The sequence below is a fragment of the Xyrauchen texanus genome, chromosome 22, assembly GCF_025860055.1.
Source record: "Xyrauchen texanus isolate HMW12.3.18 chromosome 22, RBS_HiC_50CHRs, whole genome shotgun sequence".
NCBI lineage: Eukaryota > Metazoa > Chordata > Actinopteri > Cypriniformes > Catostomidae > Xyrauchen > Xyrauchen texanus.
Window position 1 is genome coordinate 9993230 of NC_068297.1, and position 23616 is coordinate 10016845.

The 23616-nt window shown below is 36.2% G+C and overlaps 1 protein-coding gene and 1 long non-coding RNA gene across 2 annotated transcripts in view; one reads left to right on the forward strand and one right to left on the reverse strand.

Annotated features, from left to right (window-relative positions):
- Positions 1-345: 345 nt before the first annotated feature.
- LOC127662555 (SRA stem-loop-interacting RNA-binding protein, mitochondrial-like) lies at positions 346-2903 on the reverse strand. Its single transcript, XM_052153794.1, has 4 exons — positions 2695-2903; positions 1812-1870; positions 845-952; positions 346-633 (listed from the first exon to the last, which is right to left on the reverse strand). The coding sequence occupies exons 1-4, from the start codon at positions 2765-2767 to the stop codon at positions 565-567; spliced, it is 309 nt and encodes a 102-aa protein (XP_052009754.1). The 5' UTR covers positions 2768-2903; the 3' UTR covers positions 346-564.
- A 158-nt stretch (positions 2904-3061) lies between these two features.
- Positions 3062-23616, forward strand: part of LOC127662556 (uncharacterized) — a 31465-nt gene continuing 10910 nt past the window's right edge. Inside the window, exons 1-2 of the long non-coding RNA XR_007972899.1 lie at positions 3062-3306; positions 4315-4473. This is a non-coding gene — a long non-coding RNA (uncharacterized LOC127662556). The remainder of the gene's footprint in view (positions 3307-4314; positions 4474-23616) is intronic.

Sequence of the window (23616 nt, forward strand, 5' to 3'; positions counted from 1 at the left end):
TGCAAGTGTAGAGGGAAAGTAATTGATGGAGTGTTGCAAGATTGAACATGACGTGAGCCCAGACAGATAATGTGACCAGAACATTGACCAGAGTAAGACGATGTTTCATGCAAGTTGTTACAACTTTTACATGGAAAAGAAATAAGAAATTAAGCTTGTCAAGCATGCTTAAGGTACCATCTGTAAAGGCCCCATTTTCTAGTATTTTTAGGGAAAGTCATTTAATTTTTAGTGACTGAGAAAAAATGAAAATCTGATTTAAAAGCTATAAAATAAATTCCTTTGTAATTGTAATAGGCAGAAGTTTGAAATTTGATTTATTAACCTGTAGCAAACAACACCAAATTACTTTCTAAAATATTTCCAAATAATATTTTATTTGACTTGTGTTATTTTACATTTCATAATAACTTTCATAGGGAAAAAACACATTAGACATGCAGTCAGTGTATACATATAGGTTTCATGGGGTGGGGGGACGGGACATAATAAATAACAAATCTGTGTTACTCATAACATTTGATGCTGGATGGTTTTAAAAACAAAACAAAAAAATAGACATTTTCAGCTTTCTTCTGCTTCTTTGTTAGATTTTCTTCCAATTAATGTTTTTCTGTTTCTTTGTACCTGGAGCTGCATTAAAAGAAGAGAAAAGAATCAAAATATGGACACTGATGTTCAAACTACATTTATCAGACATATCTGGAGCCAGTTCAACTTTTACACTGTATATCTTGAACTATTTAAAAACAAAAAAAGACATTCAGATTAGAGGAAATCATTTTTTATAAGCATTAGATCCCTTCTATCCATTATTAAATGTAGTTTCCAACTCAACACTCACCTTTGCATCCTCAATGATGTGGGGATCTTTCTGTAGTGCATTCTGAAGTCCCTCTTCTGTACTGAACCCGATCCAGCAAAACCCCCGATGAAATCCTGTCTCTTTATCCTGTAAGACAGCACAGTTAAAAGTTAGTTCACCCAAAAATTATAATTCTCTCATCATTTACTCACCCTCAAGCCATCCCAGATGTACATGACTTTCTTTATTCTGAAAAAACAAATTAAGATTTTTAGAATATCTCAGCTCTGTAGGTCCACATAATGCAAGTGAATGGTGGTCAGGACTTTGAAGTTCCAAAAAGGAGATAAAGGCAACATTAAAGTAATCTATAAGACTCCAGTGTTTTAATCAATGTCACATGAAGCAATCCAATCGGTTTTGGGTGAGAACAGACAAATATATTACACATTTTTCACAATAAATCTTGACAGTATTATTTTTGGTGATTGTGATTTCAAACTTGATTACACTTCTTTCCTGCAGCGCCATCTAGCTCTCTGTACATTCCTCAAGCACTAGGAAGTGTAATCAAGCTTGAAATCATGATTGTGAAGATTTGCATTGGGAAGATGTACAGTGAAAATGGAGTTATATTTTGGTCTGTTCTCGCCCAAACCAACTGGATCGCTTCAGAAAATATTGACTAAATTATTGGAGTTGAATTCATTACTTTATTATTGCCTTCATTTGCTTTTTGGAGCTTCAAAGTTCTGGCCACTTGCATTAAATTGACCTACAGAGCTGAGATATTCTTCTAAAACACTTTGTTTATGTTCTACAGAAGCAACAAAGTCATACATATCTGGCATTGCATAAGGGTGTATAAAAGATAACAGAATTTTCTTTTTTGGGTGAACTATTACTTTGAACACAATCATCTCAGCTCACTCATCTCAGCTTTGGACTTATTCAGATAACATGAATGAAGCACCAAATTTAGTGCATTACCAAACATCATACTTACAAAGGGCAAGAGACATTTCTTCACCTGGCCAAACTGCCCAAAGTAATCCCTGATCTCTTCTGAAAACAGGACACAGAGCACAGAAAAATAAATATTGCTCACATAAAACGTATTATTCTACTGATCACTTATTATGAAACTCATTTATGCTATACCTAAATATACATATAGTTATGCTACACTTATTGCTGCAACAGTACAGAATACTTTATAGTCTACAGCTAATTTTCTGTACATTTATTGCCCAGTGTATTTATTGTTCTGCAATCTGTTGTGTATTGCATACTGTTTTGTGTTGCACCATGGTCCTGGAGTAACGACATTTTGTTCCAATGTGTATAAGCTACTGTATATAGAATAATGTCAATAAAAACCCACTTGACTTGACTATATGTCTAGCAACTGAATTGAGCACTGAATGAGATTCATAGATAATATTGAGGACTCGGGATTACTTATCGCTTTAAAACATTTCCACAGTCAAATTATATATATATATATATATATATATATATATATATATATATATATTATTGTTTTTTTTAACCAATCATCTGATGCAAATAGATATCATTATACTCTAATGGATAATGTATGTCCAATAGTTTTGAATTGTGCATGGCTATTGATAGCCAACATTCACATATAATATTTAAGACACACAACATGCATTGAACATATAATAACATATAACATACGTTAGACATTATGTGATGTAAAGGTCTAAAAGACACATCATATGTCTAACAGTAAATGTGCATGTATATAATACACAAGTACTGCAGTCTATGCACTAACTGCTTTAATACTTTCACGCACTATATATGCACTAGTCTAATCATTTTATATTTAAAAGCTTTGATAAATGATATAGGTAGCTTACTTGTTGCGATCGTCCATGGGACTTTAGACACAAAAACTTCAAACACCCTTTTTCCACTTGCAGCTGCTGCCATGTTTCGTTCTTGCCGAACATGCTTCCTTTGACCCAAATCACGTGACTAGAACAAACCAATATTTACGTCTACGATATGAAACGAATTAACTTATTTAAGTAATCTTTATCGATATATGTGATTTTTATAATAATAATTTACCAGCATATTGTACAGATTGCTTCTAAATTAAATCGTAGTTGTGCGTTGCGACGTCACGCGTTGAAAGGTCACACGATGACGGTAAAGATGACGGCTTCCGTAGTGGAGTGCCGTATGGAGAAGGTGCTCCTTTTCGTTATAATGACCTATAAGCTTCCCCTGGCAAAACTCTATTGTATTTTGTTTACATGTTATGTTTGTATGTTGTTATGTAGATTTTGATTAGTCACTTGTGATTTGTATTCTTTTTTTTTTTTTTGGCAATAAAGATGACTTTAAAAAAAATAAAGCATGGAGAAGATGCTTTTAGGAAATTATGAAAGTTTTATAAGCGGAGAAATCCTCCCCCAGACTTCAGTGAGGTTGTTAATTTGTCCAAACCTCTGAGTAATGGCGAGGTGAGTCATTCAGGCTGGAGAGATTTTATGATCGTTCAGTTCCTTGGATTTATTTAATTGTTTGATGGTATTCCATCAGATTTTGCAAACAACAGAAGATACGATTACTATTAATGAGATATTAGAGCATATTAAAGTGTTTATAAAATTGGAAAAACTAGTGAGTGATGGAAATAACATGATCAGCTGAGTTGGTAGTGTGTTCTACTTATACATAAACAGTAGGCCTATGTTATTATATAAATGATGACCCTTAAAGCTAAACTTTTACATTAATTGTCTGATAAGTGCAGAAATGTTGTAAATGTAGAGATGTAGCAAAATTGTATTAACTTACCTTGGGATGGGCCAATTATGACATCAAACACACAGATTAATATGGTGGTGTTACATTTATGCATTTGGCAGATGCTTTTATCCAAATCGACTTACAGGGCCCTTATTACAGGGACAATCTCCCGGAGCAACCTGGAGTTAAGTGCCTTGCTCAAGGACACAATGGTGGTGGCTGTGGGGATCGAACCTACAACCTTCGGCTTACTAGTTCAGTGCTTTAGCCCACTACCCACTACGCCAGCACCACTCCACTATTAATGTAGTTGCATTAACACTCCACTGTTAATGTAGTTGCATAGAGAATATGCATAACTGTATTATGATTTAGATAGTTTGATAATGTCAGTTTCAAAATATTTGTATATGTTCTACAGAAAACAGGGATGCATTTTATAGATTTACTTAATTTAGTGGCAGACTAGCAATAGCTTTTTATGTTAATGACAGTATGGTCAAGAACTGCTGTATTGCATAAGTATTGCCTCTTCAGCAATGAAGCTTTATTATTGCTGAAGCTTTGACAGTTAAATATGTCAGGAAAAACGGAACAGAACACTGTTTAAGCCCTATAAGTCTTTATCTTGTTTCTTAACATTGTGTTATGGGGAAACTCTTTGTTTTTCCTTTAATCTTAGATGGAATTGCATTAACTATATTATCATTGAATCATAGGGTTTATCTTCATATCCAATCCATTCCAGCCGGGATCTCAGCAGTACTGGGTTAAGCAGTGTCTGAAGAGCTATCCACAGAAACCCAACGTGTGTAACCTGGACATGCATCATCTGCAGAGACAGAGAACATCTGGGAAAGAAGCATAAATGCTATTCGGTAAGTCATCGATGACATGCGTTGGCATTTTAGTAAAATGGGATAAAAAAAAAAAAAAACAACATACATTTTATGTAATTAGACAATTTGAATAATAATATCGTTTTATTTATTCTATGAATAACATTTCAATAAAGCAATTTATTAGCCAATACTTGAGTATTTCTTTATTCACATGAAATTCTCTGTGAAAAATATACAAAGAGAATTTATTTTAAGTTATTCTGGATATTTGCTATTGTATGGTATTTACTGGCATGTTTTGATATTGTCTTTAGTCTGGAGCTGGGTTTAATTTAGTAACACTGTTTATTACATAATTTTTTTAATTAATAGTGTGCATTGGGTTAAACATTTGTATTCCACTCTGATTTAGATGTTGTGAATCCCCAAAGACAATTTTTTTGTGGCTAAAGATTTCTGATGGTAATTTAACTTTGTCTGAGTTGATAGATTTGAGGAATACAGTATATTAGACCCGCTTTATCACTAAACCGTTGTGTTAAAGGTTTGTGCTAATGCACTGTACCTGGTCCATCATACACTGTGCCTTAACTGAATGGATCTGTGAGTTATTACACGAGGAAACGAGAGAAAAGAGAGCCCAAGACTCTGCTAGAAAAACTGCACTGGGTAACTCTTAGATACCACTATGATTGGAACTCCAAGGCACTGCAGTCTCTCACTTTATTTGTGTTTATTACATGCTTTGGCTGTTTTATATGTCTAAATACGACCATTGTATAAAAGTAAATAAAATGTAAGGGATTATTTACAGTTATCTTGTCATTATTGCAAAATAAACATCTACAAGATTAGTTATTTTGCAGTATTTACTGTATTATCCTGTTATTACATTTATATTTCTATTTATGCATTTGACAGACACTTTTATCCAAAGTGACTTACAGTGCACTTATTACAGGGACAATCCCCCCGGAGCAAAATGGAGTTAAGTGCCTTGCTCAAGGACACAATGGTGGTGGTTGTGGGGATCAAACCAGTGACCTTCTGATTACCAGTTTTCCAGTTATGTGGTTTAGACCACTACACCACCACCACCACTCGATAATATATTGAAACTGCACCCAGCTGATGCACACTCTGTCAAGGGATGCTCATCCCTCGAGCACACACTTGCTGCAGCTAGATTATAACGTGATGACTCGCGACTTGTTGTATCATAATATATATGTCACTGTGCATTTCTTATTGTGAAGAAAATTGACAATACGCAGCTTTATTAATACAAGAGAGTTTGTTTTTTTGTGAGTTAAAGATGGATTGAAGTTAACAGAAAGGTGAGAGAGGGTAGTCTTTGCCCCATTATACACTGAAATAAAATATGTTTTTGATTTGTTTTTGTTTTGGCTTGTTTTCCAATATAAATATCTAAAACTCCTTTAAAACAACATACATTTACTTTAGCAGCTATACTGCAGAAGAGAAAATTGTTATCTGAGAATGTTGAATATAATATTAAAAATACAAATATAAAAAAATATCTAAAAATCCTTTAAGAAAGATGCTTTCACCTGAGAAGCAGCATATAAGATATTTATACTTGCTTTTAGAGAATAGATCTTGAATTTAAGTATATTTTGTCTTTACTGCACTCCCTCCCTGCCTAGTAGGGGGAAATATGCACAAAGAATGTTAATTGCCACAAACAAAAGAAGAGTGTATAAATTGAAAGTGGACATTAATAGTAAAAAGGACTTAAATAATGATTTGTTTCTCACAGACACATATAATATCGTTTCTGAAGACTTAACCACTGGAGTCATATGGATGACTTTTATGCTGCCTTTATGTGCTTTTTGAGCTTCAAAGTTCTGACCAACCTTAACTTGCATTGAATGGACCAACGGAGATGAAATATTCTTCTAAAAATCTTAGCAGAAGAAAAAGTCAAACACATCTGGGAGTAAATGATGAGAGAATTTTCATTTTTGGGTGAACTATTCCTTAAATATTATTAGTAGCATTAGATATAATGTTAATATTATATAAAACATTTACATTTATTAATACAATATATAACTAAAATTAATTAAATGTAATATCAACAAACAATGCATATCTACAAACATGGAAATGGAAAGCTTTAAGGAAAAAAGCTTGTTTGAGTTTTGCCATGAAGCCTTTTGTAGCTTGTTTTGCTCGAAGCAAGAGAGAGAAAGAGAGAGAGAGATCACAATGCCCAGCATCTTATTAGCATTATTTGCTCCTCTCAGGACATTTCATCTCTAATTGTACAGGCTTGATGCCTGCCTGTCTCGTTTATATGCTAATTACATAAAAGTGTTTAGTCTTCTGTCCTGTTAAATCAGTCAGGAGGTGCACACCAGATTCATTAGCTCTGATGTTGGTTTGACACCGCCAAATGTCTGAAGGCAATCAGTGAATTTTAAGCAGAGACTCTTTTCCCCTCCTTTTAAATAAAACTGAAGGCTGAGTCGTTTACTCCACTCAGATCAGATGTACTGTTCACTAATTCAGCTTTTTGGAGAAGCTGTACTGATATGATTGCCCATTGATTACACTTTCACAGCTCACTGCTGACAACCTACTGTGAAAGCCAATGAGAAAATTATGAAAAGGATAGTTCCGGTCCTTGATGCTGATTGGTCAATACAGCATTCCAGCTGTACTACATTGCACAATATAGAAACATCTTTTAGCTATTGTTTATAACTGTTGTGCCCTTAAGCAAGGCACTTAACCACAAGTTACCTGTCCCTATTATATGCATGCTGTAAGTTGTTTTAGGGGAAAAAGTCTGCTAAATATGTTTTTACTTGCGTCCTGTAATGAGAGGCATGCATTTTTTTTTACTTTTTACTATAATTAGGCATACTAATTTGAAATATAAAATGTTCTTGCAGACTTACACCCCAGACTACTACACTCCCTTCCCCAAGGAGCTTCCACGTTCCCAATCTGATATTTGTTACTCTTTGCACACCTACTCATACTGGCTTCAATCACATCAGAATGATTCAAGTGTAATTGTCAATGTTGATTGTACAATTTTTGTGTTCCGTGGAAGAAAGTAAGTTATACAGGTTTGGAACAACATGAGGTTGAGTAAATTATGACTGAATATTCATTTTGGGGTGAGCTATACCTTTAATTGTGTATATATAGTAAATTAATTAATAAATAAAATAAAAATAGAAAATACCTGCATCTTATCCATTCAAATGTAATATCTAAATTGAGTAATGCCATCACTGACTCTTTTGCCATTGTCCCATTTGATGTTAGTTTTGGGCAGACTGCTGTATTCCTTTTGGGTGGGGCAAAGCGGGAGGTCTGCCCCACTGCCATGTTCATGCACAGTGGTGACATAAGGGTGATGTCAGGAGCCAGCCACTTGCTGTATCACGCAGTACCCTGCATCATTCCTGCACCTGCTGGAAACGATTTGCCACCCTGCCTGGGCCAGAGACTAGAGAGGGAGGCACAAAGTGATGATGACATCATCCAAAGTGTGTCTGAAGAGGACAGGGAGGTTTGCTCCTGGTACTTGCAAACATCTGGGGTTAACGTGACAATTAGACAAGTACTGGGTTCCGGTCAGACTTTCCCAAGTACAGAGACCCTGAGTGGGGCAGCAGACACGTCAACAGACAGCTATCCAAAATCAGAAGAAGAGGAAGAACCTCAAAAAAATAAGAAGAGGACAAGTTAATCAGGCTATGAGTGTGTTTGTTAACATTCTTTTGTGTTCTCTGTGGACATTTGTGAATTATTTTCTTTAGCTTAAATGGAATAGTTCACCCAAAAATGAGAATTCTGTCATCGTTTCCCTCATGTTGTTCCAACTTGTATGACACATTTTTCTTCCATGGAACTCAAAGGGAGATGTTAGGCAAATGTAAGCCTCTGTCACCATTCATTTTCATTGTGTGGAAATAAAATGCACTAAAAGTGAGACGAACATTCTGCCTAACATCTCTCGTAGTGTTCAACAGAAGAAAGGAAGTCATATGAGTTTGGAACAACATAAGGGTGAGAAAATTATGACAGAATTTTCATTTTCTCTAATTTACTCACCCTTATGCCATCCCAGATGTGTATGACTTTCTTTCTTTTGCTGAATACAAACAAAGAGTTTTAGGAAAATATTTCATCTCTGTAGGTTCTCACAATTCAAACGAATGGTGGTCAGAACTTTGAAGCTCCAAAAGGGACATACAGGCAGCATAAAAGTAATCAGTAGGACTCCAGGGGTTTAATCCATGTCTTCAGAAGTGATATGAGAGGTGTGGGTGAGAAACAGATCTATATTCACATCCTTTTTTTACTAGAAACCTCCACGTTCCCTTTCTTCTTTTGTTTTTGACGATTTGCATTTTCACTTTATGCATATCGCCACCTACTAGGCAGGGGGGAGAATTTATAGTAAATATTGATCTGAGTCATATTCACACCTATCATATAGCTTCTGAAGACATGAATTAAACCACTGGAGCTGTATGGATTATTTTATGCTGCATTTTGGACCTTCAAAGTTTTGGTCACCATTCACTTCCACTGAATATTCTTCTAAATATCTAGATATTCTTGTTTGTGTTCTACCGAAGAAAGAAAGTCATACACATCTGGGGTGGCATGTGTTACCCGTGCTCTCTGTCTTGGTTATTCCCCGATATCCCTTCTGTAAGCCTTCCGTGTTTTGTTAACCCTTTGTATACCTCCGTGTTTTGTTTTACCTTTTCCCATCGTGGATGTTTCCTTTGTTTGTGTTTTTTCGTGTTGCCTTTTTATTTAATAAAAATCATCGCTGCTAGTAGATCCTCATCCCGTGTCTGCCTTCACCGTCAATCGTGACAGCATGAGAGTGAGTAAATTATGAGAGAATTTTCATTTTTGGGTGAACTATACCTTTAAGAGTGTAAATATGAATTAAAGCATTATTATTAAAGTCAACATGAAACAGCATTCACAAAATATTTTTGTAAAGGTAATGTGTTTTCAACTGAAATGGGATATTCAATGAGAAGAAAGGACAGAGTTTGAGTTTATCAATTAGGAATTGATTGGATCATGAAAAGTGGTCCATATATGACAGAAGGGGAGGGATTAAATGAGAGGGCTCGGTGACATCTGACGAAAAGGAAAGTTGTTTCAGTGTCAAAGCAAGGTATTATATTCCTTTGGAATAACATAGATTAACAAATCATTCTCAATACATCCAGGAACATTATAAAGAAAGTAAAGACAGTTGTTATTGCATGTTTACTTTAAAACAGTTTGGGGATCACTTCGCAGATTATGACTGTGCTCTTTCCAAGCAGGTGCTGAAAATGCATGGCCACTTAAGTTACGTGCCACGTCAAGTCAGCTTTGCTTAAAGCGTAGTTTTTCATTTTACCCTGTCATGACCAAATCCACGCACAATGATTCTTAGTCTGTTCAACAGCTGTGACATTCAGCCCAGTCTGTTGTGAATCGTGACAATTTGCCAGGCTCTCGTCTGTTGATTTAAGGTTGGCTGCCATGTTTGCTCACCCAGGGCTGTAACACTAAACAGACCTGACCTTCAGAGGAAAACCAGGGAGACGGCGTATAATCTTTTTAATCTGGTCAAGCGGTGTCACCACATGTCAGCACCAGTTTAAAATTTCATATGACAAGTTCCCTGAGGGACCCAGGTTGACACGGCCATTGTGGCAGAACACACTAGGGGCCGTTCATGTCTGCATCATAGACTTCTAAGATTAATGTTTCTGGTCTTTTACATGCTGTAAAAACGTAAATGCCCAGTAGCTTTATATCGGCCTCTATTTGATCATAGTGGTACTGTTTGAACGAGGTAAAAGTGGTGTGCGCTCAGAGATACCCCCTGGGTGGCCACAGCCAGAGGCTTTGAAGTTCAATTGAGTAATACTTTCCTTAGTTACCTCAGCACAGACTCCAATGCCTCTCTAACCGTGCAGAAAGATTTGATACCTCAACCAACATGGCTACTATTTACAGCTGAGTGATAAAAATTGGGTTAAAGTAATTACCATGGTGTAATGTTCAAATAAATATGGTATAACATAGTACTTTTGATATATAGGCTACCATGGCACTGAATGATTACCGTAATTTCCGGACTATTGAGCGCACCTGAATATAAGCCGATTTTTAAATAAAATATTATTTTAAACATAAATAAGCCGCACCTGTCTATAAGCCGCAGGTGCCTACCGGTACATTGAAACTTTACTCAGGCTTTAACGAAACACGGCTTGTAACAAAAATAAATAGGCTTTAACGAAACACGGTGTGGCAGCGGGCGTGGTCAAGCGCCGTCCGGAGAGAAAGCGGTAAGAGCTTACACCTGAGCTAAATTATGTCTAACACCGGTGTCTAATTTGTTACCGTGTGACAGTTTTCCCAAGAAGGACACGTGAAGCAGGGCACTTGAAATTAGACACCGGTGTTAGACATAATTTAGCTCAGGTGTAAGCGCCTTACAGCTTTTCTCTCCGGACGGCGCTTGACCACGCCCGCTGCCACACACGGCTTGTAATAAAACATTTGCAGTAAACAGTAGCCTACCAAGAAAGTCATTGGTCACTATCTTCCTCGTCCTGTGCACTGAAACCACTGAAGTCATCTCTTTCGGTGTCGGAGTTGAATAGCCTCAGATTAGTTGTCTTTTTGCACTGAGTCAATTCCTCACGCTGCTGTTTCCAACGTCTTATCATCGACTCATTAAGACCAAGCTCCCGTGCAGCAGCTCTATTTGCTTTTCCAACAGCCAGATCAATCGCCTTTAACTTGAAAGCAGCATCATATGCATTTCTCCGTGTCTTGAGGGTGACAAAATGACTACCGTAATCAGAATGATGGGAAGTTTGAGCACGCTCGATTTAATCTAAACAGTAAACAAAAAAAGTTGTTTTGACCTTAATCCGTTTGGCAATTTCATTGGTCTAATGAAAGCTTCACGCTGCCAAAAATCCATATATTAGCCGCGTCATTGTATAAGCCGCGAGGTTCAAAGCGTGGGGAAAAAGTTGCGGCTTATAGTCCGGAAATTACGGTACATATTTCTGTACCATAGTATTTATATTGTACTTCAAAGAAAGCTGTGGTACATGTCTTAACAACCATGGTATTGCATTGTATCATGTGGAAATAACATGGTATTACCATGCCATGTCAAAAAATTGTAATATCATGGTAAATAATTAAAACCATTTTCATGTACCATGGTATTTGCATGACACTCCAAGGCACTTAATACCATAATACATGATTGGAACCATGCTATAACTGTACCAGACTTTACAATGAGACTGAAACTTTGTTGTCTTAACTGTAACTTTGTTACAATAAAAGCACTACATCTTGTACAAAAGTGTGAAATCCCTAAAAGTTCATCCATGGTTATAATGACAGCTATATTACCCTGCATGTGCATATTCAGAGCTTTGTAAAGTGACAAACAAAATGTATATACTAATTCAGCTGTCCTTCTGAGACTTCTGTGGTCTCATGAGTTTGGCATTGTATTGATGACCTTTTTTTGTTGTTGCCTTTTGCATGACCGTGAGTTTGGTTGCACAGAGAAAAAGTAATTGCTTTTTAGTGAAAGGCCTTTCCATCGAGTTTGCCCTTTAAGAAAGCTACACAAACACGTCTCCATTAACCAAACCAATTGCTACTTACACAAGGACATACCACTGAGACAGTTCCACCAATTGCATGATGGTGATTATCCTATTTTTGTGTTGAGTCAAGTTTCTCTATAATTACATCTAATGAGAATGCATTTCAATTCAATTGTCTGAAACTGAATTATTCCCCTGGTCTCAATGGGTATAACAGCACAATGGGTTGCTGTACAAGTGCCCAAAAAGTGAAATCCTAGTGTTTCCTACATAAGTCAAAAGGACATTGAGCATAGCATTATGTAAAATGTTATTAAACTCCCACACCTCCGTAGAACGTGTATGTAGACAGAGCTAACGTCAAATGAAGATGAGGATGCTCTCTTCTTTATATTTTCTTTTTCTAGCACCTCTATGCACGCCAGCCACATTCTAGGTACCACATCCATTTCAATGCAAGCAGAAAGGCCCTGCCCTCTCTGATAAAATTATATGCTGTCAGAATGATATATGTACTCATATAATTTTTATTACTGCCACTTTATCTGCTCTTCCTTCTGCTGCTGTGTTTCTAGCCTGTTGCCCTCACGCTTTCCTGCATCCCTACCATTACTCTGTCATGAACAGTCACTGGCAGCCTGGTACTGAGAAGGGGGTGTGAGACCTGCGCGGCCCATAACAGCTCTGTCTTAAAGTCAGTCACACATCCATCATCAAGCGAGATACAATGCACTCCATTTGCAGGAAACCTTTATCTATTGAAAGAAAGAAATGTACCTGGAGTGTTTACATTACAAGGTGAAGTATGAAAAGAATATGCAGCTTGAAGTGAATTATTTTGTTCAATATGGCTGCATACAATTGTTTGAATGTGGCAGATGTATTGGGGGACATGACATGTGCATGCACTAATAAAAAGTAGGTCTTCCATAAAAGTACCATAGTACACTATAATAGCAGAGTTTTAAAGGCATAGTTGGTAAAAATGAAATTCATCTCATCATTTACTCACCCTCATACCATCCCAGATACGTATGACTTTCTTCTGCCAAACACAAACAAAGATTTAAAAAAACTTCTCGGATCTGTTGGTACATTAAATACACGTGCATGGTAACCAGAAATGTTAAGCTCCAAATTCACATAAAGCCAGCATAAAAGAAATCCATACAACTCCAGTGGATAAATCCATGTCTCCAGAAGCAATATTATAGGTGCGGGTGTGAAACAGATCATTATTTGTCTTTTGTTTTACCATAAATTATCCTCCCTGCCCAGTAGGTGGCAATATGTACGAAGAAGGCAAATCGAAAATAAAAAGTAGAATGTGGAAGTGAAAGTGGACATTTAAAGTTAAATAGGACTTCTGAAGACGTGGATTGAAGCGCTGGAGTCGTACTGTTTACTTTTATTATGCCTTTATGTGTTTTCTTGAGCTTCAAAGTTTTAGCCTCTGTTTACTTGCATTGAATGGACCAACAGAGATGAGAATTTCTTCTAAAAATATTCATTTGGATTCAGCAGAAGAAAGACATATTCACCTGCTTGGCATGATGGTGAGTAAATGATGACAGTATAAAAATGTTTGGGTGAACTATTGCTTTAATGGGGACCAACTTCAGTAAAAAAAATGCTTTGGAATTCATAGTGATATTACTAAGTAATATTATTTGAGGTAAAGAGCTGTGTCTAAATAAATGTGTCATTATCTATTTTGGGTCTTTCTAGCAAGTCAGTCCACTGGTGGCCATCTGTGGAATCTCCCGGGATACTATTTCCAGTCATGTCATTACAGCTCCTGTCTATTTGAATGGGGGAACACAGAATTCTCAAAAACAGTTTGTCAAGATTTCGATTAAAGAACATATTTCAAATCAGCAGTAAAATCTTACAACGTTGGTATCATAAATTGTGCTTTACCTCAGATTACGCTAAAAAAAATGTCCCAGCTTGTTTAGCTAATGTGCATTCTCAAGATGATTGACAGGCGATGCCTGTATCTAAAAGGTGATTGGCTCTTTTACCTGTAAGGTGGGACTTCCTTTATAAATCCGTTGATCGTTGGGCGCTAGAGCCTCTTGGTTGGGCGTTCCGATTCCTCCCATTAATTTGAATAGAAATGGCCTGTCGCTACTAATTAGTCTCTGTTTCTACTAGCAGCAAAGTTCTGGAGTTTGGAATCTTGGACTTAAAGCAATGTTCCTGGTCCAATACAAGGTAACCAAAATATAATAATTAAACATTCCTCATCTATAAGTCAAAAAAAAGAGAGAAAGAAAGAAAAATTGCAGTTACACCATAAAGTACTTGGAATTAAATGAATGGGACCAGTCCATAGATACAAACAGTTTCAAAAGTATAGCAAAACTATTATACTACTTAACATTATTTAAGTGTGATAAAGTCAGGGATTTTGTGACGTTACGGCATTTACAGGGTATACCATTGCTACTTTGTCATGATAACGGATTTAACTACACAAATAAGGTGTAACAGGTAATGGTTGGGCAAGTAGGAGGCGGGAACTTGCTGAACAGTCAAAGTAAAGTTTAATGGTAAAACTCAACTTTAAAACAACATAAAACAAACACACATGCAGCACGGCCCGTGCGTCTCTCTCTCAAGAACTGGCGTCTCTGGCCTTCCTTTATCTCGCTCTCCCACTGGTCATCTGATTCAGTGCCGGACATGCTCCCTCAATGCCCAGCGAACACGCATTATGTGTAACCTATGTCTTGTGGCTATGTCAAATGTTTGTATATTGTAAAGGAATATAGAGGGAATTTAATGAATGTAGTTATCATGCAAGCTTTTTTTTTAAAAGTGTGTGAAGTAAAAAAACCATGTATCTTTTCAAACCAAAAATGATAAATATTTTGGGCCTTTATTGCATTTAACATTTTTAGTCAGGACCAAAGAGGGCCATTGTTTTTATGACTTAAACACCCAGGACAACCCCCCCCCCCACCCCCCCAACACACACACACTTTGAATTACGAAGTCTATGTAAATGTCATGTTATCATATTAAATATAAAATGGTATACTGTACATCAAAGTACCATCTGATCCCATCAGATTAATTTTTTTATTTTTTTGAAAGGTGGATCAGCACATTGTATTTTATGCCTATGTACCTATTGAATGGGTGTTAAAATTTTCTTGGGTACAATTATTTATCCTCAAGACAAAGAGAAAATATGGTTTACCTTCAAAAGCCCTCATTTTGTCAGCTAATTAGGGAACACTAGCTTTGCAAATTGTGACAAAATTGTGTTTGCTGTGTCATTTCTATAATCACTGCTATTACCAATAATTACTGCAGCAGTCGCATTGAGATGCAGGACAGTGGCTATGGGAACAGGCCTGTACCCTCATTCTCTTAGCGAAACACTCCCTCTAGTGCTTCCAAACATGATCACTTAACCAAAATCAACACTGTTACTGAACATTGAACACAGCAGTCATGCCAGTACTATCACCTCCCTTGATTTCATATTATAATTTCATTTAAATTAAGTTGCTGTGTTTCTCACTGGCAAAAGAAAATAAAAGCATGTGGCGTCTTGATTGTGATTTGGTCTACTTTATCTTGACTGCCCTTGCTGTTGACTGCTGGCGTGGGGTTTCTGCACCATTAGCGGGTTTAGCTTTTTGCCCTTGCTTTGTGGTATAAAGAACACACAGAGTGTTGTCTGAACAGCTGCTCTGAGTCCTTTGAGGTGAGCTGATCAGAGACAAGATTTCAGCGCGGTGGTTTGGCAGAATCGACAGCTTGGGAATACAAAGTGTCAGTTAAAATAGAAGTGGGATTTTAGGTATTCCATTCTGCAAAGTGAAATGCAACCTATTTATTCATTAGCTATTCATTAGCAGGGTTGGGTAGTAACAGAATACATGTAACGGGATTATGTATATAAAATACAAAATATAAGTAACTGTATTCCACTACAGTTACAATTTAAATCATTGGTAATTAGAATACAGTTACATTCAAAAAGTGTTTTGATTACTGAAGAGATTACTTTGCATTTCATTGTCATTTGTTTAATTTAATATTTAGTCCTTTCAGATGAAAAATATTTATACATATAAATGATGTGATCCAATGTGCATTTGAACAGCGGTGAAACATTTTCATATGAACTTTTACATTCATACGAGCAGACAGAGAAGTAAATTTGAAGTAAGTTTCAAGCAGAAGAAATAGAAATAAACCTTAAAATAAATTGTCAGCTTTACGCTAAGCTAAAATGCTATTTCTATCCATTTTACATACACATGTTACCAGACTCGGTCATATTTTTTTTATCAAGAAAATTCAAGCTTTCTTGTAAGACCTTTGATATTAGGACAAAAATCATATTCTTGATAATAATTTTTGTATTGCTTTCCTGTAAAAATATCTAAAAATCATTAAAACAAATCAATTTGATTTATCTTTGTTTTAGAAACAACACTGCATAAGATATTTATGTTTTTCAGGGAATGCATTTTTTGTGTATTTTGTCCTACTGTAGAGTTTTTATAGTCAAAAGAAGTGAAAAAAATCTACCAGTGATGAAGAAGTAATCCAAAGTATTTAGAATACATTACTGACCTTGAGTAATCTAACAGAATTTATTACAAATTACATTTAACATCATGTATTCTGTAATGTGTATTGGAATACATTTCAAAAGTAACCCTGATGCTGAATGTGCAATTCAATGAAATCTAGATTTTTCAATTAAAAGGACAATGAAATTGAAATGGTTCTTTCAATTCTTCTGACGGTTCACTGTTTTATGGGTGCAAATTGTGTGCAGATTTTCAACGAATAGGCTACGTGTTTGTGGCAAGTAGTCGTTTATTTTAACAGTGAATTTGATATAGTATTGTAAGTGAGAAATCCAACTGTAGGGTAGGATAATTTAGTTAATTTAGATAATTTTTAGCCAAAAAAATTAGGTTTCCATCTTTAGTTGAACATAAGCATGTGTATTGATTCTGAAGGAAACTGCTGCATCACACAGTCACACATTTATTTGCCTTAATATACGTTACGGATGTAGCCCTCTGCGACATGGTGAAGAACATTTTGACAACTATTTATAATTGCTACGTATACACCATTAATCCAGATACAGGGAAAAATATTGAGGTAAAAAGTGCATTTCTCAGTTGTTACCAATTCTTCAAATTAATGTAAGATATGATGCATTAATAGGTTTGTTGCTGCCGGGTACTGAACGACAAGCAGATCTGTATTTAAAACAAATAATAAAAAAAAATGTAATAATTATGAAATGTTAAAAATATAATAATTTGACCCGCATAAGATGACGTTTGGTACAAACATACCCAGCAAAGTGTGCATGCATGCAGGAGAGAAAGACTTGTGCTATTACTTGTATTTTAGATGGCCAAATTATTTTTTTTACATTTTAAATATTTTTGGGGATATATTTAATATTAAGTGTACATTTATTGAAAATACATTATTTTATATAGGCTACTGTATGCTTTGCTTGTTATGATTTCCATGCCGATAATTCTCTCACATGAGAAAACAAGATGAATGGCTTATTATCACTTATTTTGGTTGAGTCATGTCGTTTAAGTTGAGCTTGTTGTTCCAGACCAGGTCCCTTTTTTCTTCTTGAGAGATCTGGTAAAATTGCAACATTTGTAATATAATATCATAAGAAAGTTATTAACCGATCTTTCATTTCATTCTAACTGATTTGCAATCGGAAAGGAGGCAGCAGATCACTGGAACCGGTGTGGAAAAATACAGTGTCTGCTCAGAGGTTTTTAGCGTTAAGCATAGAGCTGGGTCATATCAGCTTGCATCAACCTTTTGTATCATTTACCTCTGATTTTAGGGTTAGTTCAATGTTAGGGTTATAGTTGGGGTGTATTATATAGGACACTTTTTTCCAGGACCGTCCTACTATTGTCCTAGCCGTATCTATCTATCTATCTATCTATCTATCTATCTATCTATCTATCTATCTATCTATCTATCTGTCTGTCTGTCTGTCTGTCTGTCTGTCTGTCTGTCTGTCTGTCTGTCTGTCTGTCTGTCTGTCTGTCTGTCTGTCTGTCTGTCTGCAGATAGTTTTAAGATTTATAAAGAAGCTTGCTACTCCCAACTTTATTAACTGTATTTCATCCTGTTAAATAGACATTTTATGCTGATACACAAGGTGAGGGCACATATAATGTATTGTGCACTTTCCTATCAGCTGGCCTGTTCTTTATATGTTTTACTTTCTGTCTTTAAAAATTCCAGTCTCTCTGTTTAATATTTTGTTCAGCTCCAGTAAGTGTATATCTCTACTTTGCAGTTTAAGCTTTCAGACACTTTATACTCAGCAGAGTGTTTGAAATGTCACAGAGTGCTACTTTCCAACACAATGTAAGCTTTCTCAAAGGTCGCTCTATTCAGTGGGCCGTGCTGTCGCCACTGAATAGAGTTCTTTTGTTTATTTGTTTCTTTTATTTTTTCAGTTAAGTAGTGAGGGATATGATGATATCGTTACTCGGTCTTGTACCATCACCCAAACTCTTCCCCAGTAACTCTGTGATCTCTGCGCTTGTGTTCACTCATGAGCGATGCTGGTATCTGTAGTGGCCAGGAAAAGTATATTTCCTGCCATCCCAAGCAACATAGCATGTTTCTGTTTGCTAATGCAAAAATCACAGCTTACCTCCACATTGTACCATGTAGAGGGGTTATTTTGTGACACTATCATGCATAACAAAATTATACTGTGGTTAGTGCATATGTGTCACAATACACAAAGCGCTCTTGTACTTAAAGGACCTCAACTGTACTGTACTACAAGAGCAAAAAGCCCATAAAATGGGCAGAAAACTGTTAGAAACTATACAGTATTGATTCTATAACAAGAGTATTTACATTTTCTTTATGCAAATCTAGATGCCACAATGCTAGGTGTTGCTGGTGGTTGCCAGGGTGCTCCAGTCAAGTTGTTATGTGTTCTGGGTGGTTGATAGGGCATTGCAAGGTGGTTGCTACTGCGTTCTAGGTGGTTTCTACATGGTTACTTACTGACCCAAGTCAAAAGATCCCACCTCCAAGTCTCATCTTTAGATATGTCTCAGGTTCCTCCTTCAGTCTAAGTCTAAGGGATTTTTTTTTACCAATTTGATTATCTGCCAAGAGAAAAAGTTTAATTTGAGGCATCATTCATGTGCATATCGCAACCAGTGTGAGACAAGTTACATGCCAAAATGTAATACTTAAGCTTGAAAAATCATACATTCTCTATTCCAGTTTTTGAGATAGCATAAATGTTGCTTTTTGTTTTCACAGTGGTTGGGATAATAGTAGACCTTGTGACTTTCAGTCATTCTTTCTGCATCTCTCTGTCTCTCTCTCTTTCCTTCGATCTGTCATAAAATCACAGATTAGGTGAGAAAATGTTCAGACACACTGAGGATTACCAGCTGCCATCATTATGGTGATGTGCGCTTTCAACAGGCAGAGCCCCTGGCTTCCCGGTGTGTTGATTATGGCCCATTATGTTATTTGTGCAGACATTGTTTTTAATCGGCCTATGCCCGTTGCCATGGCAGCGTGGATGTGGTTATGCTTTTGAGGGACTGATGAGGCCTCGTAGCTTGCTGCTTTTTAAAACTGCATATACTTTTGTTTACCATTCACCATTTTGAACTATGTGATCTGTGGTGAGGTGTGCATGGCTGAATCCTGAGATTGTGTGTGTGAGTGTGTGTGTGTGTGTGTGTGTGTGAGCGTGTATTTATCACTTTGTGGGGACCAAATGTCCCCATAAGGATAGTAAAACCCAAAATTTTTGACCTTGTGGGGACATTTTGTCGGTCCCCATGAGGAAAACAGCTTATAAATCATACTAAATTATGTTTTTTGAAAATGTAAAAATGCAGAAAGTTTTCTGTGAGGTTTAGGTTTAGGGGTAGGGTTAGGTTTAGGGGATAGAATATAAAGTTTGTACAGTATAAAAACCATTATGTCTATGGAAAGTCCCCATAAAACATGGAAACCAAACACGAGTGTGTGTGTGTGTGTGTGTGTGTGTGTGTGTGTGTGTGTGTGTGTGTGTGTGTGTGTGTGTGCCATGTGTTTCATTTTGGTTTGCTTATTTTTTGATTGGTCACCTCCTCTTTATGCATACGTATCTGTCCAACATGATTACATGGGAAGTCGGCTTGTTGATTCAGAATGTTCCGTTATCCTTACATAAGCTCCATTATGCAGAATTACTGACAAGCGGCATCTCCCATCGATGTGTATAGTATATGTTCTCCTGTGACGCAACTAAAAGCGTGTCATGTTGTCAGTGTGAGAGTCAACAAGGTTCTCGTCCCACGTTGAAACCAGGAAGGTATTATGAGCATGATTCGGAGGTTGCTTGGTTAGGTTAGGTTTGGGCTAGGTGGTAGAGTTTACAAAATATACAGTACATTCCTCTTCACATTATTACATTTATAGCTTAAAACAACTAGCTTTTGGCATTACTCTGTGGGCATTTCTCTCAGTAACTGGAGCACACACTTGCCCTTAAGATCAAAAATACTTCATGCTTCGGCCACTGGGGGCAATGCTTTGGATTTCGGTAAGCACACACCGAATTTATTTAGCCACTGTTTCCGAATTCACTGTGAGATCAGTCTGATCTCTCAACATTAAAGCTTACTTTCGTTGACTCTGAACTAAGAATTTAACTCACAATTTTGAATCACAAAGGGTTTTGGATGAGTACTATCGTGTTTAAAAGTACCTTGCACTACCATGGTACATGAATATGGTAACATACATTATAATGGGAGTACCATATCACCATCGGATACCATCATTGTACCACCACAAGTCCTTTTACTTTAAATTAGCACTCTTACCTTTAATAGGAGAAAACTTAAAAACTTATTTCAGTAAATGTTCTATCTCTGAAATGAGTAATCTTTAAATAACATATTATGAATTCAGAATAACAATGAAGTGTTTCATTGAAATTTGGTAAACACAGTTCATAAGTTTGGTAAATGACAATGTAACTATATTTACTATGGCATTAATTTAAGTAATTTTATACTTTGGAAAGTTTTAGCATATATAAATGAATAATAAAATTGTTTTATTTAAATCTTACTTTTGCCAGTAATCATATTTTGAGTGGAATTTTGTTTTGTTACTAACTGGTAGAAATTGAGGGTCTCTCTATAAAAATGAATAATGTGAATTAATTAGCAGAATAATTTATTTCTAGATTACTGTCAAACTGAAAGTACATTATTTTTGTATCATTAGCATGTTTGTTTTAATGTTTACTGATCTTTGCTGCATAAAGACTTAAAGCCTCCTCAATTTCTACATAATTTACTTTAAATAATAAAATACACATTTTGCATTTCTGAAAAACATTGTGAATCTGAGAAAGTGTATGCTTGGGTGCATATTTTCCTTTAATATTTCAGATTAGCCTAAGGTGAGAGGACAATTGCTTACATCTTATCTAAGATACTTGCATGTTGCAAAGCTGTGAAATGCTCTTTTTTTCATCTGTGTCTTTCTCTTCCTCTCTCCCTTTTGGCAGCCTGTAATTTTACTTTTTCAATCACACTGGCTCCCATGGCAACTCTATCTGCTGAGTAGCCAGACAAGCTCTGTGAAATTGTTCCAGGGCTTCTGTAATTGGGTCCAGGTTAGATGCAGAAAGTAATGTAGTGTGCCAGGAACATTATAGATGCACACTGTATGTGGGGCGGACGGCAATGTTAGCTTTGATGTGACAATATGTTGTTACCTTTCACATTATTTCAGTGAACAGGCAACAGCTCTTTTGATAAAAGGCTCTACAAACAAAGATCAATGTCTGCAGGCCCTTGGTGATAGGAACCATATGTTATAAGAGATGCTATTTTGATAATCTATTATGATCTGGATAACCTGCATTGATGGAGGACACAGTCAGACAATACATTGGCAATAAATATTGAGAACAAAATATGCATCCTCTCTTTTTTTCTGTGTAAAACAAATGTATTCTTTAAAAAGGAGCAAGAGCATAGCTTTGTGTAGAATAAAATTAAAATGTACATTATTATTCAGAATACTCAATTATTGGGCATAAATCAAGAAGCTTTGAGGTAGTAATAATGCTCACTCATGTGTTATCCCACATGTTAGTGCTGTGGTCCATCAGCGTCACCTAATGGACATTAAATATGCAAAGCAAAAACCTGGCAGGTGCTCTTACTGGACGTCTCTGCTTGGTTGTGCCCTGAAGACATCCAGAAAAAGTAATAACATGTTTACACACTTGATTAAGGACTCTGATTAGATAAGACACTTGCAATTTTTTTCAATTCTGATAATCTCCACACAGTATAAACACAAGTTTCAGGTTTATTTTTCCATCAAAACCAATCCCAAAATATTTCTCTGCATCTGTTTATAATTAACTTTTTTTTTCCATTACCTCTGGGTCAAAAATTGGATATGCTTAAAAAAAAATAAAACATAATAATAACTGCTATAATCTAGCAGAAAATAAAAAGGAAAATGTAAGTCTCCACTGTAATGAAAATGTTTCATAATACAGGGTGGATGGAGGCTGTAAGTCATTTGCATTTGTTTTCACAACGCCCTGTGTGTCATGATCTGATAAACACGGCCCTGCCAGGAAGAGAGAAGTTTCCTTCCAGAGGTTCTTAAGCAAACAGAAAAAACAGAGGAAATGAAAGCCTTTGTTAGCGAATCCAAAACACTTTCAGCGTTCCAGCACTAGGTTGAATGTTGTGCTGGCTAAGGGTACTCCTGCTTATTCCTTCCTGTAACATGAAAGAAGGATCTGGAGGTTGGAAGACGGGAGAGTCCAATAGGATGTACTAGAGCGTTGACAATCGTTCATTTCTGGCTATTCAGTTAAGTGAATTCTCCTATAGGTGTAATAGGTTTTCTGAACGTGGTTTGTAATGTAGCCATTTTTCCATCACGTGTGTTTTCATGGAGAGAGGCAGCAAGGGGCTGATAACAGGCAGGGTGGCAAGTGTCCAGATTACTCATCATCCAAATGACATGTTTCTGGCATGCTGCATCATCATGTGAAACTGCCTCTTTCCATATTTATGTAACAGGGATGTGTAGCTACACACTAAAATAAATAAACAGCTTGGGGAGTTATCAGGAAGCATCCCTAAGCATTGCTCTTATAGTTATAGATTTGTACCAAACTCTGTAATTTAGTTAAAAAAAAATTGTTTTAGTATTTAAAGGGAACGTTCACCCCAATATAATAACTTTTAAAAATAACTTTTTGTCTTCATTTATTCACCCTCATGTTGTTTCAAACCTGTATGACTTTCTTTCTTCCATGGAACATGGAAAATGCCACTAATGGCCTCAGTCACCATTCACATTTTTTTCTCTCCATACAATGAGGTTGCCATGAAAGAAACCATACAAGTTTGTAACAAGATGAGGGTGAGTAAATGATGACTGATTTATTTATTTATGTTTGGTTAAGTATCTCTTTCAA